This window comes from Enhydra lutris, unplaced genomic scaffold, assembly GCF_002288905.1.
Source record: "Enhydra lutris kenyoni isolate GAN:26980312 unplaced genomic scaffold, ASM228890v2 scaffoldscaffold18, whole genome shotgun sequence".
Lineage (NCBI taxonomy): Eukaryota > Metazoa > Chordata > Mammalia > Carnivora > Mustelidae > Enhydra > Enhydra lutris.
In genome coordinates, this window is record NW_019154102.1 from 3,134,909 (window position 1) to 3,157,731 (window position 22,823).

Here is a 22,823-nt window from a genome sequence, read left to right on the forward strand (position 1 = left end):
ATTCTGGCTCAGGAAGCTTGACAATTTCTATTTTTATTTCTGCCATATGTAGTAGCAGGATCTTGCCACAGGGTGGTACACCACACATATTTAACTGAAGGCTTTTGGAATCTGTGTGACAGTTCGGTGATAGCCTTTTCTGGCTTCACTTAAGCAGGAAGCATCAGTGTAACTGGCAGCTCTCTGGGTGATTAAGAAGAAAACAACAGCTTAAATAAATCATGCAGGCCTGCGAATCTCCCATTATGTCTAAGTTGTAATATGTCTTACAAACTTTGTTGCCTTTTTGGTGGTTACTGTTGGCCCCTTTTGCCAGTTTCTGAAGACCATACAATGAAACAAATAAACTGAAATTAGAGAAGGAAATGAGAAGAGGGAATTCACAGAGAATATACACCTTACACTTGAAACTACACAGAAATATCTAACCTCTAATGACAATGGATAGGAATTGCAATTTAGTACTAGGAGAATGAATGAATCTAGGTGATTAATATACTTACCCATCTATTGACCTATCTAACTGTAGAGTGCAGAACAGTAACAGTATTTCGGTTGGTAATTTAAGATCACTATTAGTTTATTAAATTATTTATTACTATTTTCAGATTGATTCATGTTAATAATAGAACTGATAAACTGAATCTCTTCATTAAGACAGAGAACCAAAGTCACATCTCAACTTTGGAGTCTAGAAAATCACTGTTTTTGTTCTCTAGGAAGTATGAGCTTAAACAAATTAAACGATTTCAGGATGGAAAGGCGGAAAGAAAACTAAATGTACATAGTTTATACAATACACAACAGGAGCTTTCAGGCTAAATGTCTAATGCAGAGTTATTTGAAGCCTAAGAGGACAAGGGAACAACTCATCAAGTTTTCCATATTGATTTTTTTGTTCCATTGTTGAAAATGAGTGGCAATGGGTATAGTGACTAAAGCATTTATCTGATACTCTTAGGTCGATGGGAGGACTTTGTCCCTCTGCTGTTCCCCCTTTAGTCTGCAGACAAAGAGTGGTTTGTCTTTGCTCTTCATTCTTCCCTTTATCCTTATTCTTCTCCTTCTAATGGGAGAGGAAAAGAAAAAAAAAAAAATGTAGCTGTGCTTCCTACTAGAGAAGAAAGGAAGGGAGCTGCTCAGAAGCCCCGCAGACACACTGAGCCTTAATACCACAGAGGTAAATACAGCAGAGGTAAATCTTCTGTGATCACTCAGGTCCTAGGCAAAGGTAAGTATCTTTGAAATTAGGGTGCACTTCTGAAACTGCAGGTGTAAATTAGATGATTGAAAGTCACCTTACTTTCTAAATTTCAAACTCGGAGAAGCAGACCAAGGGGAAGTGAGCAGACTAACTTTAGTCTCACTCCACAGTGTTAGGGAAGTGGCCTCACATGCTCTTTTTCTGGCCATGGATATTAGTGCTGGATTCCATAAATATCTCTAATTCATAGCTTCTTTACTTTCTAGGGTCCTGAAATTAAAAACTGGGCAAAAGAGACTGCCATTGCTGTCAGTTACTCATCTTTAGCCCATACTCTAGAGGATCTGAAAGACTAACATATTTCTTCCTGCTATACACTTCAAACTCCGTGTCTTCCCAGAATCAGGGCCTCTGAAAATCCTGTACGACTCATTAGTAGGCTGCTTGGCCTGTAGGTGTTTACCTCTCAGAGCATGCATTATGCTTCCACGGTCAGTTTAAGGTCTGAGGTCAACATTTAATACACTTTTTCGTCTCAGGGGATTCAACTGCTTGGTTTTTGGAATCCTACCTCTCTCACAGGACCTGCCAAGGTAGCCTGTTCCGGAACAATCACAGACATATCTGTTCCACCCATCCCTGCACATGCCGTTGTTTTTACAAGGGTTGCTAAGGCACGGTTTTGCTGTTTCCCTTGAACAGGAGGGCTTCACTCCAGCAGTACTTTGAATTTCAGCCATTTGCCGGATATCTTTGCTCTGGCCGTCAATGAACAAATCTCTAATGCAGCCCACGTAGCCGTAGTTGAGCAGAGCAGTCCACACCTCGGTGGGGAAGACGAGGCCAGCCTTGTTTTCCGGCAAGCCCCCCAGGTACAGCTCATCATCCAGGTCCAGAATCTCACTCTCGCCAGGTGCCGTGTAGGGCGTGCGCAGTGTGTTGACAGAAATGGTACCTGTTGCAGAGACAAGAGAACACACAGGTCTTTACGGAGTACAACGTGCTCAGAAAATCACCGCTTCTCCCTTTCGTCTGCCTGAGGGGATGCTCCTTGCGGGCAGACAGCTCTGATTCTTCTTTCTGTTCCACAGGTGCCTTATCCTTCCCAGGGGAGTCGAAACCAAAGTGGATGGCCAACCGAGAGTCTCTGTCAGCCTTCAACAGGTAAATAAAGAAAAGAAAAAGAAAGACTTAAAAAAAAAAAAGACGGAAGGAAAGAGAAATCACCATTCTATATCACTCTCCAACAGTTCAGTCAGGAAAGAAAGAAAAAGAAAGGAGAAGTTGACGTGATACACTACCCTTTGGACTAAAGTCAGATTCACAGTTGGTGAGTGCCCATATTCAAAGCTGGTGTACATCTGCAAACTAAAAAAAAAAAAAAAGAAGAAAGAAGAAGAAGAAAAAAGATTGCATGCACCCACCTTTAACTGACTCGATTGCTTTTAATGAACACAATAGTTTGACAGATTATCTATGTCAAAACTTGACTTCACCACTCTTAAGTGTATCAATCTATTGATAAGCTCTATGGTCTTGGTCTATTCATCCATAATATGGGTTTAGTAATATGACATACCTCTCAAGGTTGCTCTAAGTGCTAAAAAAATGGTATTAATAAAGCATCTGGTTTATAATAAGCACTGCATAAGTGTTGTGTATCATGATTCATCATAAGAACCAAGTCAAACTGGCTGTTTCCTTTTTAAAAATTTTTAATCCAAACTAGTTAGTCATCTAAATTGACAAGTCTTTCCCCACTCACTCCAAATGTAAGAGGAGAATAATTCTATTAGTTTACAAATATACAGGAACCTGGTTTTAAGCAGAGGATGAAAAGGTAGACATTCAAATGGGATTAATTGAGAATCACAGAAAAAATATTTGTGGAATCCATTAAATGAAAAAAATGAAAGACTGAAGGCAGTTTTTGATTAAAACTTCTATCATGTATCACCAGATTATTCAAAATTCCACCAATGTTGTCTCCAGAAGGATATTGTAAAAATGAAAATAATATACCTAAGAATGACATCTCACTATATGTTACCAGATTGTCCCAGATTTATTTTTCAGGTCTAGACCATAAAGCAGAATAGGTAGAATATTAAGAAAGAAAGTAGATTTAGAAATGTCTGCTGACAGAGGGCCTCAGGGATTTGGGGGACAGATGTACAAGGGAGGCCAGGAGACAGAAGTTGGGGTACAAAGGTAGCGACAGAAGGGGAGAGTCTAGTGTGAATAGAGGATAGGTAGAAGATGCATTTTAGCAGTTTCACAGAATACCTAAAGTCCATCCCCAAGTGAAAATACAGGCTGTAATGAATGTCAAATGTGCATCTAACTAAGGATGCAGGGCCACTGGCCTCTGCACTGTCCCCAGGAGCATTCTGAAGCCCAGCAGAAGGGGTACTTTTCAAGATGGGCAGTGTAATGGATCTGTTTTTGCGTGAGAGCAAGCCACGAACGCCACTGACAGAGACTGCACAGGCAGCCAAGTCACTAAGGGGATATTTGTCTCTCTAGACTTCCACAGAAAGAAATAGAAAAAGCTCTCAGGAGAGAAACACTTAAAGGCATTGCTATTTTGGCCTTCCAAAGAGGGGAACATAACAGGGATTTTGGAGGGACGTAGCAAGAAGGCAAAAGGACAATGTATTCACTTTTACAGGTCACATTCGTGCAAATGTCTGGAAGAAAACTCATTTAGGAACATACAGTTACTGTAAAATCCTACTTAGAAAAAAAACATGAAAAAATATAATTTGGGGGAAATGAAATATATGATTTTGAGATAGAATGGTGTCATTTTCTCTTCCTAATAGAATTTCATTACTAGCATTTTTAACTGTCTAAAATGCTTCAAGAAGTGAGTTAAAAGATGATCCCTGTCCTCTGCATCAGCTAATGGAAGTTAGAAAATGGTGAGAAAGAGGATTCATGGCAAAAGGAAAGGTGGAGATATATATACATATATGTATACACACATACATGTATATATGTGTATATAATATATATTATATGCATTTTAAGCAAAAGTATGGAATGAACACAGTGATTTCTGTTTTTAAGACAAAAGTGTGAGAAGTGCCACACCCTGTTTTCTAATTAGTTACAAAAGGCTTCTTAGAAATGAATATATGATACTGAGAGGCAACTGTTAGGAGACACAGAGGAAGTGAACAATGACAAAGTTTTACAAGAGTGGGGATTTGTTTTTAAAATATATGTAATTTTCCCATGTGCCTTCTTACTTATGGAAAAGCCTGATTCAGCTCAGGAAGAAACAGAACAAAATAAAACAAAACACTTGGTGAACATGTGGTGCTGGAAGTCCATGCTAAGAGGTGCTTGGAGGGTTCCTGAGATGAGGAATTCAGTGGGGGGATCACACTGGTGCTCTCCTCTCCCCCAAAGAGTTTGCTCAGCTTAGTACACTAAGTTAGTTTCCAAAGTCATGGAGTCCTCCCTGGGGCCAGGACTTTCACAGTCACCCATCAACAGTCTGACAGTGAGGACAGAATGACTGGGTATCCTAATTTTTATTTATGGTGTGTTGGGGCCTAGTTTAAATAGAGCATTGTAAGAAAATTCCCCAATATGCTTTTATGAATGTGTTTGTTGTGGCCAGAGTGAGATAGTCACGATAACTTTGTAGTTAGACTAGAGTTTTCTGATCACAACACCTAAGTTAATCCACAGGTTTTATACTGTCTAGTGCACACACACAGACACCCACACACACGGTTAAACAAAAGTTTAACAGAAAAATATTTGGCTCTATTACTGCTGAGGCACTCTGATATTATTTACTTACGTAATTTTATTAATACATATGCTGGACATGACCCACCAAATTGATTTCAGGACTGATTAACAGGCTGTAACCCATAGTTCAAAAACCATAGACTGAGAGGTTATTGTCATAAAGGGTAAGATATTTTTCCCATCGCTCCTCTTTGTCCCTTTGAGAGATAGTTTTAGAGTTCTCATGGGAAGAAGTAATGCAAGATTAGAGAGAAATCAAAAGCAATACAATCCTAACCTCAACTCTAATACAATCTAAGAAGAACTAGAACTTTAATTTAGCCCTGGATTCAAGGTAAGGAGGTACGTTGAGCATATGCATATGTCAGATATCATTAATTAAAATATTTTGCAGGGCACCTGGGTGGCTCAGTTGGTTGAGCGACTGCCTTTGGCTTAGGTCCTTATCCTGCAGTTCCAGGATCAAGTTCCCCATGGAGCTCCCTGGTCAGTGGAGAGACAGCTTCTCGCTCTGACCTTCTCCCTTCCCATGCTCTCCCTCCCTCACTCTCTCTCTCTCTCTCAAATAAATAAATAAAAATCTTTAAAAAATATTTTGCAAACAAATAGAATGAGACAATCATAACTGAAAGGCAACTGCCATCTTCTCTACAAGTTTTACCAATCCATGTGCTCTTATATTTTAGAATATCTTTGTAAAAGAGATGGCAAAAAAAGGGAAATTTAATTTAAACAGGAATGGAAACAATCACTTTTATATTCTGAAGATTCACAAAATAAAAACTATACTTAAATAATAACTAAATATTATTGAGTCAGACTTATATTTATATTTAGATATACTTCTTTGATACTGTATTTAACCTAGACATGTGCAAATGTCCTGAGATGTACACATTTCTGATCAGGGATTTGAATCCCAAATTCCTTAATGATCTTATTATTGATATGAATCAAAGGACATATTCACATAAGCAAAAGACTCATCACAGAATCATTGAATTCATTTACACCAATTTAACACATATACATGAGGATAGTGAAATTTCAATATTAAGGTCCTAAGTGCCTATTCATTATAATTAAGTTACAAAAGCAGTGATTACCAAGAAAATATGAGATGAATCCTTAAGCCTTGTTTCTGATAATTAGAGACAATTGAGTAGTTGCTACAGCTGCATATATCAATAAAAAAATTAAGAATTTTCCAAAGTTTGAGCTAGGATGAGATGTAAATAAATTCTTAAGAGAAAACAAAAATCTAGGTATATTATTAGTATATATCTATATATATATATATGGATATATATAGGTATATATCCATCTATCTAATTCAAAGAGCTACAACTATTTATGTATTCTCTGTGGAATAGCTTGATTATTTCATACATTTTACCTTCTTTCACTAAAATTACCTTTAAAATCTTTGGCAAATTAAATATTTTACTTAAACATTGCTATATTTGAGCTGTTAAAAATCTGTAGATGGTAGTCCTATTTGGGGATTTATTTGGATCAGTGTTTCATGCCTCAATATTTAAGACTCCAAAGCACCTTCCTATGTAATTTTGCTTTTAAACCTTTTTTTTTTTTTTTTTTTTTTTTTAAGATTTTATTTATTTATTTGACAGAGAGATCACAAGCAGGCAGAGAGGCAGGCAGAGAGAGGAGGAAGCAGGCTCCCCGCTGAGCAGAGAGCCCGATGCGGGGCTCGATCCCAGGACTCTGAGATCATGACCCGAGCCGAAGGCAGAGGCTTAAACCACTGAGCCACCCAGGCGCCCCGTAATTTTGCTTTTAAAGAAATAAAATTTCAAGTAAAAAATATATCTCTGTACATATGACTTTTGTAATTGTAACACAGAAATCACACTAACATATATTAATGTTTAACCCCAGTCGTTTTCACTGCATAAACAAAGGGTAAAACAAAGGTGACTAATAGACAATGTAATACTTATTTAAGAGTATTCATGAAGCATAAGTAATGAATTCATGCTTTATGTAAAATTATACATTAAAGGGGAAAAGCTGTTGAAAACAGTTCTTAGTTTATAAAAATGGAAATCATCTTTCCTATTTTGCTGGTATTTATAACTTGTTAGTTTCCGTTCTTGTGTTGTTGTTGTTGTTTTTTTTTAATCTAATTTTTCTTGACCCTTCCATTTCCAGAAGATTAGTTTTCAGGATGAGAGAAAGCATAGAGCAAAGGGAGATTTAAAATAAGGTAATTTGATTATAATTACTGCAAAAATTTAAGTGACCAGGAAATGGGAGTTAGAAAACTGTGTTATAATGAGAATGCTTTTGCCAGGTCAGAGGAAACCCGCTTCCATATTCTAGCTTTTGCAACTAACTAGCTGGCAAGCTGAGGCAAATATTGGATTCGCTAGGTCTCAATGTGTCTCTTAGGAAAAATAAAGGAATTGACTGGGTGTCAGTAAGGTTCCTTTTTTTTTTTTTTTTAAAGATTTTATTTATTTATTTGACAGAGAGATCACAAGCAGGCAGAGAGGCAGGCAGAGAGAGAGGAAGAAGCAGGCTCCCCTAGAGAGCAAAGAGCCCGATGTAGGGCTCGATCCCAGGACTCTGAGATCATGACCTGAGCCGAAGGCAGCGGCTTAACCCACTGAGCCACCCAGGTGCCCCAGTAAGGTTCCTTTTTGAATAAAATTTCCTGAAATTACTAAATTACTAATTACTAAATTAGTAATTTTATTAATTACTAATTACGTTAGTAATTAATATTTATTTTATGTATTTTATTTTTCTATAATTCTGTAGAATTATAGAATGTATTTTATTTTTCTATAATTCTGTTTTGTCTCTTCATTGCAGAAGAGAATTAGATTTCAAAAACTTAAAAATTTACTGGTCAAATTCATATTCTTTTTTTTTAAAGATTTTATTTATTTGAGAGAGAGAGAGTTGGGGGGAGAGGCACAGAAGCGAGAGAGAGAGAGAATCTCAAACAGATTCTATGCTGACTGTGGAACCAGATGTAGACCCAGACATGGAGCTCAATCTCATGACCTGGAGATCAGGACCTGAGCTCCAAAAGTTGGACACTTAACCAATCCTTTCACCCAGGTGCCCCGGAATGCATATTCTATTAATAATTTAAACTCAGTAACAAGATATAATGTAAATGCTGAAAGTAGAATGAAACCTTGATTATATAGTATGATGCAAAATGCAAAATATAGAATTCCAACAAAATAGTAAAACAAACAAAAAAATGAACCATAATATTAACAATGTTCATTTTGGATTATGAGTGGATAATTTCTTCTTTTCAGTTTTCTGCGTCTTTTTTGTTTTTAATATTTTATTTCTGTATTTGAGAGAGAGAGTGAGAGAGAGCACAAGCTGGGGAAGAGGAAGAGGAAGAAGCAGATTCCCTGTTGAGCAGGGATCCTGACTAGGGTCTTGATCCTAGGATCCCAGGACCCCAGGATCATGACATGAGCCAAAGGCATATGCTTAACTCACTGAGCCACCCAGGTAGCTTCTAAAAACACAATGTCATATGGTAGGTTTATAATAGGGACTGAAATAACGTTTATTTAAAAAAAAAACAAAAATAAAATTTTAATATTCCTTTTTCTGCTTATTTCTATGTGTTTTCTCCTTCCTTGGATCCACCCTTGAGCCAGGAATGTCAGGAATAAACAAGCATATGAAGAAATAAATCTTGGAAAAAATTAAAAGTTTGATGATATCTTGTAAGGGAGAAGAATGAGGGGGCAAAGGACATATGTTTTATGGACAAGTGTAAATTGAAATGGCCTATTAGCAAAAAGACCTGTCATTAACTTTTGAAATTAAAAATACAATTTGTCCAGTGATTCCAGTTCTCAGAATTTATCCTATAAAAATTCTGATCTACATGCATAAAGACCTAACATGAAAATTTTCTTTATAAATTAGTTTAAAATAGTGAAATGTTTTAAAAGCAAAAAGTTGAATGTCCATCAACAGAGAAATGAAAGTATATTCCGATACCTTCAAACTCAGGGATACATGATGCCACTACAAATAATGGCTTTTATTTTTAGTAGGTTTTTAAATTACCGATAATTGCTGAAGAATGGTCATGTTCATGTAAATAAAAGCTCTACATTTATTTTATAAGTGTAAATATATGTATAGCTATATTAATGCAAAAGCAAACGTGGTTACCTGTGAAGGAGGGAATGAACTGGTGAGGGAGGTGTGTAGCACGGAGAAACTCTTTTATGTACTTTTTGAAATGCCGGAACATTTTCACCAATAGCGCAAATTTATATGTTACGTACATGCTGTGTGTTAAGCATATGCACATATACAAACAGAGACACACTCATAGCAATAGGTATGCGTACAAGTTTTTAAGATTATCATATGCAATGTTGGGTAGTTGTAAACATCAACCAAGTGGTATATTTTATAATTAAAATATTAAAATTAAAATACTATTTTTTGGAATTTACACAGATACCTACTCAGCACTCCACAATGTGAGTCATGCTGCTGAGTGTGGTCACCTCAGGGTGCAACTGACACCCTTGTCCAAGGTCTGCCCATTAAACTGATAGGCCCAGGGGCACCTGGGTGGCTCAGTTGTTAAGCATCTGCCTTTGGCTCAGGTCATGATCCCAGGGTCCTGCTCAGCAGGAAGCCCTCTTCTCCCTCTCCCACTCCCCCTGCTTATGTTCCCTTTCTCACTGTGTCTCTTTCTGTCAAATATATATTATAATCTTTAAAAAATAAATAAATAAACTGATAGGCCCAGAAAGTAGATTTGGTAGACTGAGAGCAGGTTCCATCTCTCAGGGTCTGACTGATTTACCAAGCCCATAAGTCTGCTGTATAAAATAAGAATGCCAAGTTATTAATTCTGTATGAGCTATTAACTGTCAAAGGATATGGAATGATTCCTGTGTAGCTTTGCCAGGATGAGATGCCAGCTTACAGTCCAAATGTTTATTCACTTATGATGGGAAATTTAATTGGTAACAGGAACCTGAATACTCATATATCTATGACTGGTCAATTATACCCATCTACTATAATTAGACTTGTAATGAAGAATTATGTTTATTATATAGTAATGGTAAGTACGTATGTTTTATATAAATTATATATATATATACATGTTAACAGAACCTGGAAGAAAATGTGCAAAACTGAAAATATTTCTTGGGGGGAAAGAAAATAGGTGACTTTTCTTGTTAAAAATATTCAAAATAAATTAATATAAAGATAAGTTTAATAAAATTTAATGTAACAAATTTATGCAAAATTGACTCCATCTAGTCATTGGGATAGTCAAATAATTAATAACTTAATGATAAAGTGCTTCAGTTTTCCCACTGATGTGTAGAGGTTTAGAGACATGCATGTAAAACAATATTATAAATTTACTTAAAACTATTTCAGTGTTTGCAATGAGCTAGTAGGTAGAGGCATGGGAGGAATGTTTATAGTCAAAGGGCAAGTTTAAATCAAGACCTAAACCGAGAAATTGTCTAATGGTTGTTCAAGTAGAAATGTTTAAGTGTGGTGATTCATGAATGGTATACACAGAAATCAGTGCTGGTAATAGATAGCTAGAAAGTGCTGTTCACATCAAACCGTGATTACTATAAACCTCTAATTATGTGCTCTGGGGAGAGCCTTGTGCCTTTCCCACTGTAATTTCTAGTTCTTAAACTGGAACTCTATGATTTCAATTCAATCTCAATGGTTTCTTAGCTGTTAAATGTAGGCTTACCCATGAATAACCACCGATACAATCTGCTGTACCCTGCTGTACACAAGCAGAATTTGACAATAATAATGAGTTTTCTCTTTTATTTCAATGTGTAATGATGGTTTGCAAAAAAAAAAAAAAATTACTGGCAGTTTGCTGTAAAAATACTTGAGAGGATACTTTTGACTGAGCCAAAGAGTTTAATGCAAATTTAAACAATATCCACGCACCAAGAAAACAGTCATTAACCTCATCCTAATTTTACTACAATTCACACTTCAGCTAAATACCTGGACACGGTTATTTTGTGTTAAGTTTGGGAGCAAAGGACACAGAAAGGAGAACTCTGGAAAGGGAAGAGTGGCTGGTAAGGAGCCATCAACTCTAAGTCCTGCAAAGTTTGCAGAGTAATGAACCTCCTCAATCATATTTATTAACTCAGCAACTTAGGGGTTTTGCTCTGTTAAGTAGCTAAGCTATCCACGGAAGATACTCACTTTTTGCAGCACTCAGATCATACACTCTGACCAGGAAATCATGCCTGCACTTTGTATGGTTCCTCCTTTGCCAGTCTAACCCAGATCTGAAAAGGCCATTCATGGCTCAGCCTACCAAGCCCCATGTCACTGACTGAGCAGGCAAAGGAAGAAGCTACACTGTACCAAGAGAGCAACTGTGGCCAACAGTAGCAAAGTGGAAATACAATGTCTCTTTCCCAGGTCACAGAACAGAAGGGAGGTACAACACAATACAATTAATTGTGCTGACAATGAGGTTCTAGAAATTCATCTGAAGGCAGTATTTCTCACCAAACAAGGGGCTCATATATCCATCTTTTAGTGAACAAAGTACTGAAGGGCAAAGTGACAGAAAGATACGCAGTGCAGGTGACAATCTTCCTCGTCATTAACATGCTTACTGTGACTGCATATCTCAGTCCTCAGAAAGAAGTGAACACCTTCCCTTAAATTTCCTTCTACCTACATGTTTGCTAAATGATATAGCGATCTCACGAACAAGCAAAGATAGCAGTTCTGTTCTTCTAAGAGCTTGTCATTTTTGTCAGGCTTACCACAGTTCCATAGTTTCTCTAACAATTATGTAACTTCCTCACTGTGATTTTTTTTTTTTTTTTTTTGGACACCTGGGCCCGGAGGATGGCTTTGTATTCATAAAAAAGGGCAGCACCTGTAATCTTATATTGTGTATTATATTGTGTAAACGGTTTTCAGGATGTAAGGTAAATTCCTAAAAAAGTTGCATTAAAACTAAAAGAGTGCTATTACTCTTCAAATGTAAAGATGATACTACTGCTAGTTTTAGAATATTAGGGGTGGGTTGGCACTAAGTCATTCACCTATTTTTATTCTTTATTTTTCCTTGTACCAAATATTTATTAAACAACTTCTATTGCATAAGAAAGTACCAGGACCTGTAGGTAAAAACATAAATAAGATATCCCCTTCCATACATAAATTTCTTTTGTAGACTGCTTAGAGAATATTAAAAATTTAGTCTGTCCACCAAATATTTTAACCCTACAGAGGGAGGTAACCATTAGTTACTGGCATCAAATTAATGGCCATGGCTTTATTCCTACTAAATTAGTATGGTCAATAGCAGGAAGAATAATACCCAGCCCTACGCTCCCTTTACTTGAATAATAGAGAAAATAGCTCATCAAATATTTTTAAACATTCAGCTGAAGAGTATCCCAGGCAACCTTCATCATCCATGAGTCAGAAAGCAGCCCACACTGACCTCTTGTCTTAGAGGTATCATTTTCCCATGTTATAATAAGACTAATTTTCATATAGCCTCTGAATATAACTGGTGTGAAAAATGGATAAAATGAATTATTTCTTCAAATTCTATGTTTCTGGAGCGCCTGGGTGGCTCAGTGGGTTAAGCCTCTACCTTCAGCTCAGGTTATGATCTCCGGGTCCTGGGATCGAGCCCCGCATTGAGCCCCACATCGGGCTCCCTGCTCTGCGGGGAGCCTGCTTCCCCCTTTCTCTCTGCCTGCCTCTCTGCCTACTTGTGATCTCTCTTTCAAATAAATAAAATCTTAAAAAAAAAAAATTCTATGTTTCTTAGTTTTAACCGAGCTATAAATCTAAGTATTTCACTGACTTAACTCAGAAATATCCTTTAAGTAAAAAAGAAGCTAGTAGAGCTATTCATTCAATTTTTAAAAGGCTGCTTTATACCAAACCAATGTAGTGTGCAAATATAGAACTTAATTAAAATACTATATATAAAATATTAACAGCTGTAGTTATTAACATTACATTAAATTCCCTTGAGCTAGGCCAACATAAAATGAGCTCTCTTTTCTTTCAATTTAGTAAAGGGCAGAACTTGGTGCAGTGAATAAGCTTTGGTTTTTACACTGTTTGTCTCAATTCACTAATCTGAAATTGTAATTGCATAAAAGTACCTTACTAGCTTCATATCACTGAGCATACTAACTTAATCTTTCCTTTGGATTCCGACAAAAATCTCATGTCTTATTTTCTTAAGGTAAATTATACTGTCTGAAGGCATCCCTCTCATTTTACCATCCAGCATTGAGCTTTAACACAAATATTCTCTGCTTTTGACCTTTTCCAATGAGGGTACAAAAAGGGTACTATTGGCAATTTTGGAGAATTAAAGAACTTAAAGAGAAAAAAAGTGGATTTTATTCGGCCTGAGGATTAAGGCATTTATCCAATTCTTATTGTAATAGGTCATCCAAGGAACTTGGGAATCTAATTAGACCACATCAACACTTAAGACTAGAATAAATTACCACTATCAAATGAGTAATGGCTGGTTTTGTTTTCTGTTAGACATTGTTTGTATTTATTAAAGTTTTAACATTAACCATCTATTTCTTCATACGGTTAAAAAAATACCTCATTTCTAGGTGAATGAAATACAACTGATCTGAAGTATGGCAACTTTGCTCCTCTGAACTTCCAAAAGATGTCCACTTAATGGGGCATCTGGGTCGCTCAGCTGGTTAAGTGTCTGCCTTTAGCTCAGGTCATGATCTCAGGGTCCTGGGATCGAGTCCTGCATCGAGCCCCACTTCGAGACCTGAATCGGACTCCCTGCTCAGTGGGGAGTCTGCTTCTCCCTCTCCCTCTGTTTTCTGCCCCCACTCCTGATCCCTCCTATCAGATAAATAAATAAAATCTTTTTTAAAAGTCCACTTAATCTAATCAGTTATGTTTTAAATTATTATGAAGACTGGGTGGTTTAGTTAAGGAGCCAACACTTGACTCAACTCGGGTCATGACCTAAGGGTAGTGAGATCAATTTGTACATTGGTTTGAGTGTGGAGTCTGCTTGAGATTCTCTCCCTTGCCCTTTCCCTGGCTTGTGCTTATTATTTCTATGTCTCTCAATAAATTAACAAATAAAAATAAATTTTTAGGGGCGCCTGGGTGGCTCAGTGGGTTGAGCCGCTGCCTTCGGCTCGGGTCATGATCTCAGAGTCCTGGGATCGAGCCCGACATCGGGCTCTCTGCTCGGCGGGGAGCCTGCTTCCTCCTCTCTCTCTGCCGGCCTCTCTGCCTACTTGTGATTTCTCTGTCAAATAAATAAATAAAATCTTTAAAAAAAAATTTTTTTTTAGGAAATCTAACATCTACGTACACATACGTGAGAGTAATTTAAAAATTTAATTCTAGGGGCATTTTAAACCAAACTATATCATCCAGAAGTTACTATTCAAAGCATAAGTCCATGCTCCATTCTTTTTTTTTTTTTTAAGATTTTATTTATCTATTTGACAGATAGCGATCATAAGTAGGCAGAGAGGCAGGCAGAGAGAGATGGGGGGAAGCAGGCTCCCTGCTGAGCAGAGAGCCTGGATGCTGGGCTTAATCCTAGGACCCTGGGATCATGACCTGAGCCAGGCAGAGGCTTTAACCCACTGAGCCACCCAGGCGCCCCTCCATTCTTCTTTTTTAGACTTCTGTTTGGAAGTGCCTAAGTAGCCAATTGACTGCTAACTCTGGTACAAACAGGCTGGAGGAAGTGAAAGGGAAGTGCTCTATTGCTATATTTTTGTTTTCCCCTCAACGTACACTTCTCAGCTTAAATCAGAAAAAAAAGAGGAATCTAATTTCTAATGGATAATGAATAATGCAGCAGGCAAAAAAAATGTTGTCTACACTCAGTCATCTAAGATAACAGAACTGATAAAATTATAGATAGCACAGAATGGCAACTAATCTTCCCTGTGGAAGATTTCAGGGAAATGAAAGAACGGAGGGAGGGAGACCACAGTTTCCAGGAAGGGATGAATCTGAAATCGTCTCTGAGAGTCTGAGGACCAGAGCAATGGGTTCTTTTTTTTTTTTTTTTTTTAAAGATTTTATTTATTTATTTGACAGAGAGAGAGAGAGAGATCACAAGTAGGCAGAGAGGCAGGCAGAGAGAGAGGGGGAAGCAGGCTCTCTGCTGAGCAGAGAACCGGATGTGGGGCTTGATCCCAGGACCCTGAGATCATGACCTGAGCTGAAGGCAGAGGCTTAACCCACTGAGCCACCCAGGTGCCCCCAGAGCAATGGGTTCTGACCTTCCTTCAATTTTCTGCCCTCACCTCTGGCTCCCTCTAAATTCCCATTTGTTCCATTTTTCTATTTTGTTGGGCAAAAAGAAAAAAAAATTGTAGGATGTCAATCACAATATTTTTGATTGATAAGCAGGAAAACAAGGCATGACTAAAAGTTAAACAGGACACAGTTCTGCTGAGGGATGCTGGGAGGACACAAGTGACAAGGGGGTCTATGAAAGGAGCACTCACTTCAGGACTACAGCACGACTTTCCAAAAATAGGATGGTGATCACAGATGACTGGATCTGAAAGAGACACTAAGTGTTCTCTGGTCTGCATTGATCATCAGCTGGAAAGCTTTGCAAAAATGTAGAATCCTAGATCCCATTACTGTTGATACCCCTTAATCAAGTCTGGAGCCAGTCAATACTGGGTTCTTTCCAATATGTTTTATGAAGGAAGAAATTCAGACCCACAAAAGATGCCTTGGCCAACACTGATATTTAGTGGAAAATCCAGAGTGCATGGTATGGTATGTAAGTAAATAAGGAAGTTTGGGGAGGAAAGGAAGGAGAGTAGTTAGGTCTAAATTCAGCTGTCTTCTATTATAAGAAGCTAATTTTTATTTGTAAGTGAGAGTGTGGGAGCACAACATGAAGAAAGTAAAAAAGACATAGTATATAGTTATATACCTAAAATAAGTTGCTTCTCTCTTCCACTCTTTCTCCCTCTTTGTCTTCTTCTCTCTCTCTCATGTCCTTCATTTCTACAAATGCTATTTCCTCTGCCTGGGTAACCTTTGCCTCTACAAACCTAATGCTAGTCAATTCCTTAAGCCTCCTAATCCATTCTCAAATTTCAAAGTAAGTAAATATTATTTCTTCAGGCCTTGCCTACAATGTCCCCTCCTTTCCCCAATCACATGCATGTACACACATACACAACACAGGCGTACACACACACACACACACACACACACATCCCTAGGATAAAAAGCATAGCAAAAGGAAGAGGAAAGAATTCTTATTGGTTCAGTTCAAAACATCTTTCATTAGAAACGGAAGCTATTCGGAAGTCAACAGAGTTGTGCCCATGTTTGTGAAATCCTATGGCATTGATTAAAGTGTTTTTGATACCACAGATCCAACTTGTATAAAAATTAAACTAAGGATTAAAAATGAAACTAAGGATTTTCTATGTGGATTGTTGAATTTTCTTTTTTTCATATTTTGTATTTGCCACTCCAGGCACCTCCAAACATTCAATGATAGAAGCAATAATTGAGAATACAAGAACCCTGAATTTTGTCACTTGCAAATTCAAGATAAAAAGTCTTGCAAGATTTGGCACTTGATTATCCAATAAATGTTCATTTAAGAAGTGATTCCAGAAGCCATTTGAGCATTTGGAGTTTTTTATGCCCAACTATAATGATTAATTAGCTCCTTCTGATTTGTATATGATGTGAAACAGAAATAATAACAAAGAATTTCTTTTACCCTAAAGACAGAAATGCAGTAAATCTTCAGTACTTCTGGGTTTTATTTCCCTTGGTGAGGGATGAAAGGAGTGTTCTGGCAAGTAAAGAGTATAGAAAAAATGATAAATTACCTGACCGTCCATCTCTTTGGAAGTCCACATGATACCATTCTCCATCATTCACCTTCTTCTGTAGGGCTTTGATTTTTATTGTACCTGATCCCATGTCCAGGAGGAGGTAGAGATGGCCATCTAGCATCTCAATAGCAAAGAAATCAACCTTTATCATCTGAGGGTGCTTGGCGTCTTTTTGGTGTCTTGGTTTGCCATGGCTAAATAAAATGAGGCCATTTGGCTCTGTTGTGCGGAAATCAAATGATATGGAGCCCGTTTTCTTTGCATTCCATTTAGGCAAAGAGATGAAAGACTCTGGGGTTTCAAAGGTGATTGGGTCCAAAGTTGCAACATTCTCACATTTAAATGCCACCACTCCGTGTATCTTCATCTTAGGGTCTCCTTGCTTGGCAAGTCGAGATAATTCCAGTCTTACATCATTATTTTTATATACAACCTGTGGGCAGAGGATAGCAGTAAGAAATCAGGCCCATATTTTAATATTTAGAACTTGTCTTCAGTTCATGTGACTTGCAACACATGTTTGCAACACAAGTAACACAATGTTTAGCGCATTTTGATATATAAGATAGCTTTTGCAGCCAAATAAAATTCAAGTATCAGCTCATTAAACAGTAACCATTCCAACCTAATTTCACTCAAATAATATCTGTACACATATCCACACTGGTTGTAGATGTCCCAAATAATTTGAATGTATCTGATTACCGTTTTCGTTATTTCAAGCATGTATAAACTCAAACTTACATATTTGCTTTTGTTGTTGGTTATTATACTTTGTTAAATGTAAAGGTATTTTCATTTTCCCACTACTAAAGTATTTGAAATTAGATATTTTGTATAACAGTTCCCTAAAATATAGGATCTGGTCTATGGCCTATATAGCCACAATGGGTATAAACTTTGTAAGATAATCACAGGTTGAGATAGAAAACATCCAGAATTTTCTCAGAAAAATCATAAAATACAACTAAAATGCAGAAGCTCTCTTTTCCCCATGGCCTACATTAACAACTGTTTGAGTAATGATGGGTAACTTTGGAACAATGTTGGCTCTAAATCCATTCAACCTGTATTACTTGTGTTCCATTTTACTTTAAAGTATACAAATGAGGAACAAAGTTTGTCCCGTACTCTCATTTCCCAAGGCACTTCATCCAAAGTGGCTAGGTGGTTCTGACTGCTTGTTCATAATCCTATGGCTTTTTGGACTCCAAACGGCACGCTGGACAAATCCACTGGCAGGGCTCCCAATATTGTGTATCTGCTATCACATCACCTTAAAAAACTTGAAGCCATTCTGACATAAAGATAAAGAGAGATCCATACCCTGCCTCTATAAAATGCCTACCATGCATAGTTACATTTCCAAAATACATATTTCATACTGACTTAAGAATAAATTAGCTATCTATGTCCAGAGAACTATCTAAAATATTTTAAGAAGTCATTCAAAGTTCATAGCAGCCAACCCTGAGAGGTTCGAAATTCATTTATATTTATACAATAGGGGAAAAAAAAGACAGCCTGTGTCTGATTAGTGTTATAAAGTACTATAAAGTTAACTGGTCAATACAGCAAACCTATGGCAAAACCTAACTAAGCCAACAGCGTAGCTAATAAATTTCATGATATGACTTGTTAATGAATACTGTTATTTTTCAGTGATTAAGAGTGTAGGCTCTAGTATAAGACTTTCTGAGTTCAAATTCCAGTGCTAGCATTGCCTAAATGCATGATCTCTCCAAGCCTTATTTTTTTTTTTTTCCCTTTTAGGGAGATAACACGTTACAGGATGGTTGTAATTATTAAAGAAAATGAATGTAAGTGAGAGAATCTACATAAAGGCAATCAATCCAATTCCAGGCACACCGTGAGATTTTCAATAAATACCAACTACATCAAACTACATGATAATAAATATCATCTCTTCATCATCTGGTAGAGACAGAAATAATGTAAACTAATTCATTTTAAGGAGATGCTTAGAAATTAAGCACACACATATAATTGGTATTTTATAGCTGATTTGTGCCAAGCAAAGAAGTCACATCTTTTCACTATAGTCCTGGTGTTTCAGTTTACCTTTATCTCGAAGGGAGGATTATTATAAAGAATACCATATCCATTATTCTTTGAGCAAATATGTATAATGGTTTAATAAGCAAATACTGACAACAAAAGAAAAGAAAGTGAACATAGGCAATAACAAAAGGGAATTAGATTAATTGTTAAGTATACTTTCTTGAAGAGTGAAAGAGCTACTAAGTCTTGGGAAAATTGACTTAGGATTGTCTTTCTTTGGGGATCTTTAGAAGTGGAGAAAATGGTTTCCGTGGATGAGTTTCCAAGTTTTATAACCTCTCACCATGACTTTCAAGCTAACCAAACCTCTGTTGTTTTTTTTTTTTTCTACTTTCCCTGGTGATTTATACTTCCTTATTTGGAGATTCCCTTGACAAAAATATTGATCAGGAATGAGGATAGTATTCTCTGACCCAATTGATGCAGATGATAATGCTGGCCTATGCTAACACATTGCCCATGAAATAGAAGCATCGCAATAGTCAGGTGTTTCTGACATGAGTGAGTATGTAGAAGGTTGGGTATATTGCCTCATGAGTCCAATACCAGCTACAAAAAAGTTGAGGGATATGGGGTTAGGGTAATTCTAGGTAAAGATTTCAGCGAGTGATTTACCATCTCATGAGTAAGTTGGAGCCCTGGCGAAAAGGAGGTTCAAGAAAATGGAGAACAAAAGTAGGGATTCCTTTGATCAGATAACTTAGGTTTAGCCAGGCACACACACACTGCCTCCATGCCTGTCCCCACCCCTGGAATTAAAAAAAAAAAAAAAAAAAAAAGTCTCCACCAGAATTTATGCTTTGTACAGACAGGGTTCTTGCTCACTATAGTCAACCATCAAGATCAGTGTCTGGCACAAAGCAGACACTCAGTAAATATTTGCTGAGAATTGAATAAAATTCTTTATTCCCTTTTTTTAACCTAGTCTCAGATTATAGACATTAAGAATATTTACAAATGTAGTTATGTAAAGCAGAATGTCGTATTGCGGCTAATCTCACAAACCGGCTACTATTTTTAGTTTATTTCTTCAGAAAAATGTGGGAACTGCTGTGCGTATTCAGTTATAAACGGCAAGATGGCTGGTGTATTGGAAAACTTTACCTGCAAACTCATATTGGGGGGTTTAAATTACTTTTAGAATGAAAAACACCTGAGTTAAAATTCTCCAGAGGTAGAATCATTTTCCTAGAAGAACTATCCTGAGGAGAAGTGTGATGTACTTTTTTTCCTTCTCATTTTGTATTCTTTGAAAGGCAACTCCAGAAGACAGAAAAGCAATTTTGGATAGGCAGGCTGATAGCTCTTACAACTACACTACTACTTCATCTGACCCAGATTTCATAATCACCCTACTTTTCCAAAGTTAGACGTACTCTTCAAATGACCTGAATATAGTTCAATTATAATAATAAGTAGACAGCAAGCACTCCAAATCTTTTAAAAATTCACATGTAAGCTATTTTTTGCTTCTTTCTGAGATAATATGATTCTGAATCATTTATGATTATTCATGTAACTTTTTCTTAAAGATTTTATTTATTTACTTTACAGAGTGAGAGAGATCACAAGTAGGTAGAGAGAGAGGGGAAGCAGGCTCCCTGCTGAGCAGAGAGCCAGATGTGGGACTTGATCCCAGGACCCTTGGATCATGACCTGAGCCGAAGGCAAAGGCTTAACCCACTGAGCCACTCTGGTGCCCTCATGTATCTTTTTTATTTATGTCAAAAGTTGTAATTTATTCAAGAGTTTCAACTTTCAAAAATATCTATATACTTTACAATTAGTGATAGTATCATTGCATACTCATTTGGGTCTGTTCATAAAATTAAGATTTTGAGGGGCGCCTGGGTGGCTCAGTGGGTTAAGCCGCTGCCTTCGGCTCAGGTCATGATCTCAGGGTCCTGGGATCGAGTCCCGCATCGGGTTCTCTGCTCGGCAGAGATCCTGCTTCCCTCTCTCTCTCTCTGCCTGCCTCTCCATCTACTTGTGATCTCTCTCTGTCAAATAAATAAATAAAATCTTTAAAAAAAAATTAAGATTTTGAGGGGATATTGATTTTTCCTTTTTTTTTTTTTAAAAGAGTAATTCACAATGTTGAATTTCACTTCTCTGCTTCATGGGCTTAAATCATAAATCCCAAAGGGATAAAAACATGAAAGAGACGAGGTGTTTTCATTTTTTGTCATCTATAATTCTTTTTAAATATCCCTGACACTGAAATGTGCAAGAACAGGAGCAATATGTCTGTATTTTTATATTACTAGGCTTGAAATTTGAGGTAGATAGTCACTGAGTATTTTACTGGATCTTCATATTAGTCCTAAAAGGCAAGGGAAATAAACAGGTGGAAAAAAAATAAGTTTGAGAGTATAGACATAGCTTAATCACAAAGTTCTTATCTAAGTCAACTCGCTTAAACTCTCTACTTCTCAGTTGCTTAATTTCTTAAAAAAAAAAAAAAAAATATATATATATATATATATATGGAAAACCAGGTCCTATCTATCACTCCTTGAGCTTTCTCCCCCTTATTCTATGTGATTTGGGACAAAGGTAAAATACGTCCTTTGAACGTCTTTTATAAAAAGATGTTCTTCTCTATCGTCTGGCTTTTTCCAGTTGTGGTTTTGATGTCAGGATATTGCTCTCCATTCTGAGATATAGTGAAACACTAATCCATTCGGTAAAGAGAATGTTCACTACATCTTTAGGTACACAGACATACATCAAGGATTCTATCTATCTAAGGTTTGTACAGATGGTACTGAAGAACTGGTGGCTGAGAGATAAAGCCCTTTCCACAGGAAGTGGGAGTGTGTGAAACACACGCATCAGTAGAAAGCATTTGCTACTCAAATAATGACTTTTTTGTTGTTATAAATAAATGTTTCAGCTTAGAAATCTTCATGAGGCTCTTGAATTCATTAACATGCATTGATCAAGGCTTTTCATATCTTAACCGGGAGAGTACACATGTGAAGTCAAATAGTGATGCAGGGATCCAGGCTTAGTCATGACCTCCCTGTGATCATGAATGGCTTATTGTAATCTGAGTCTTGGTTCTCTTCCATTCTTGGGAATAATAATAAGTAAGGGCTAAGAATCTGGCTCTAGAGATTTCAAAGAGAATTGCAGCTCACCCACTGGCAGTCCTGTGACCTCGTGCAAGTCCTTCAACCTCACAGAGGCTCATTTTATCTGTACAATGGAGTAATCCTATCTACCACATTAGGGGTATTGTCAATAATAAATTATATTTCAGTGGAAGTGCTAACAACAGGGCCTGGCACAGAGGAAGGGCCCAGGTGAATATCAGCTGTTCTCCTTAGTGTTATCATAAGTAACAATATTATTATTCTGGGAGAAAATGAATGGACTTGTAACAAAGGTAACAGTTAACATGGTACAAAGTAGATGGCTGCTCAGTGTTTTACAGTAATTAACAGGGCTGCAGCCAGCAGGATCAGAGAGATCAAAGCTGATAGAGGCTTCTTTTTGTATCCTGGCATGTATTTTGCAGTTTGCAGCCTTTCTCTACAGCTGAGGGTTCCTAACCAGAACACATACATAGGAAGCTAGCTAGCCTGGGGCTTTTACTTTCATTCATGAGAGAACTTCCATGGCATCAGACATCAATCAAACCACCACTACCAGTGCAACAAGAATCAGCTAAGATTTCTTGAGTGTTTATTTTCTGTCAGACCCCATTAAAAGAAATTTATATGTTTTATGTGTTTGCTCCTTGTAAGCATCCTAGCAGATAGAAAACATTATCCTCCTTTATCAGCAAATATGTTGAGGCACAGAGCTCGCTGAATGCTTCCTATTCCGAACATGTCAAATACTGTGAATGGCTAATGATG

The 22,823-nt window shown here is 37.1% G+C and overlaps 1 protein-coding gene across 1 annotated transcript in view; it reads right to left on the reverse strand.

Moving 5' to 3' along the window:
- LOC111148008 (neurexin 1) overlaps nucleotides 1-22,823 on the reverse strand; it is a 1,160,981-nt gene that overhangs the window by 635,495 nt on the left and 502,663 nt on the right. Inside the window, 2 exon segments of the mRNA XM_022504343.1 lie at nucleotides 1,776-2,159; nucleotides 16,870-17,308. Of these exon segments, the coding sequence (XP_022360051.1) occupies nucleotides 1,776-2,159; nucleotides 16,870-17,308 (823 nt within the window).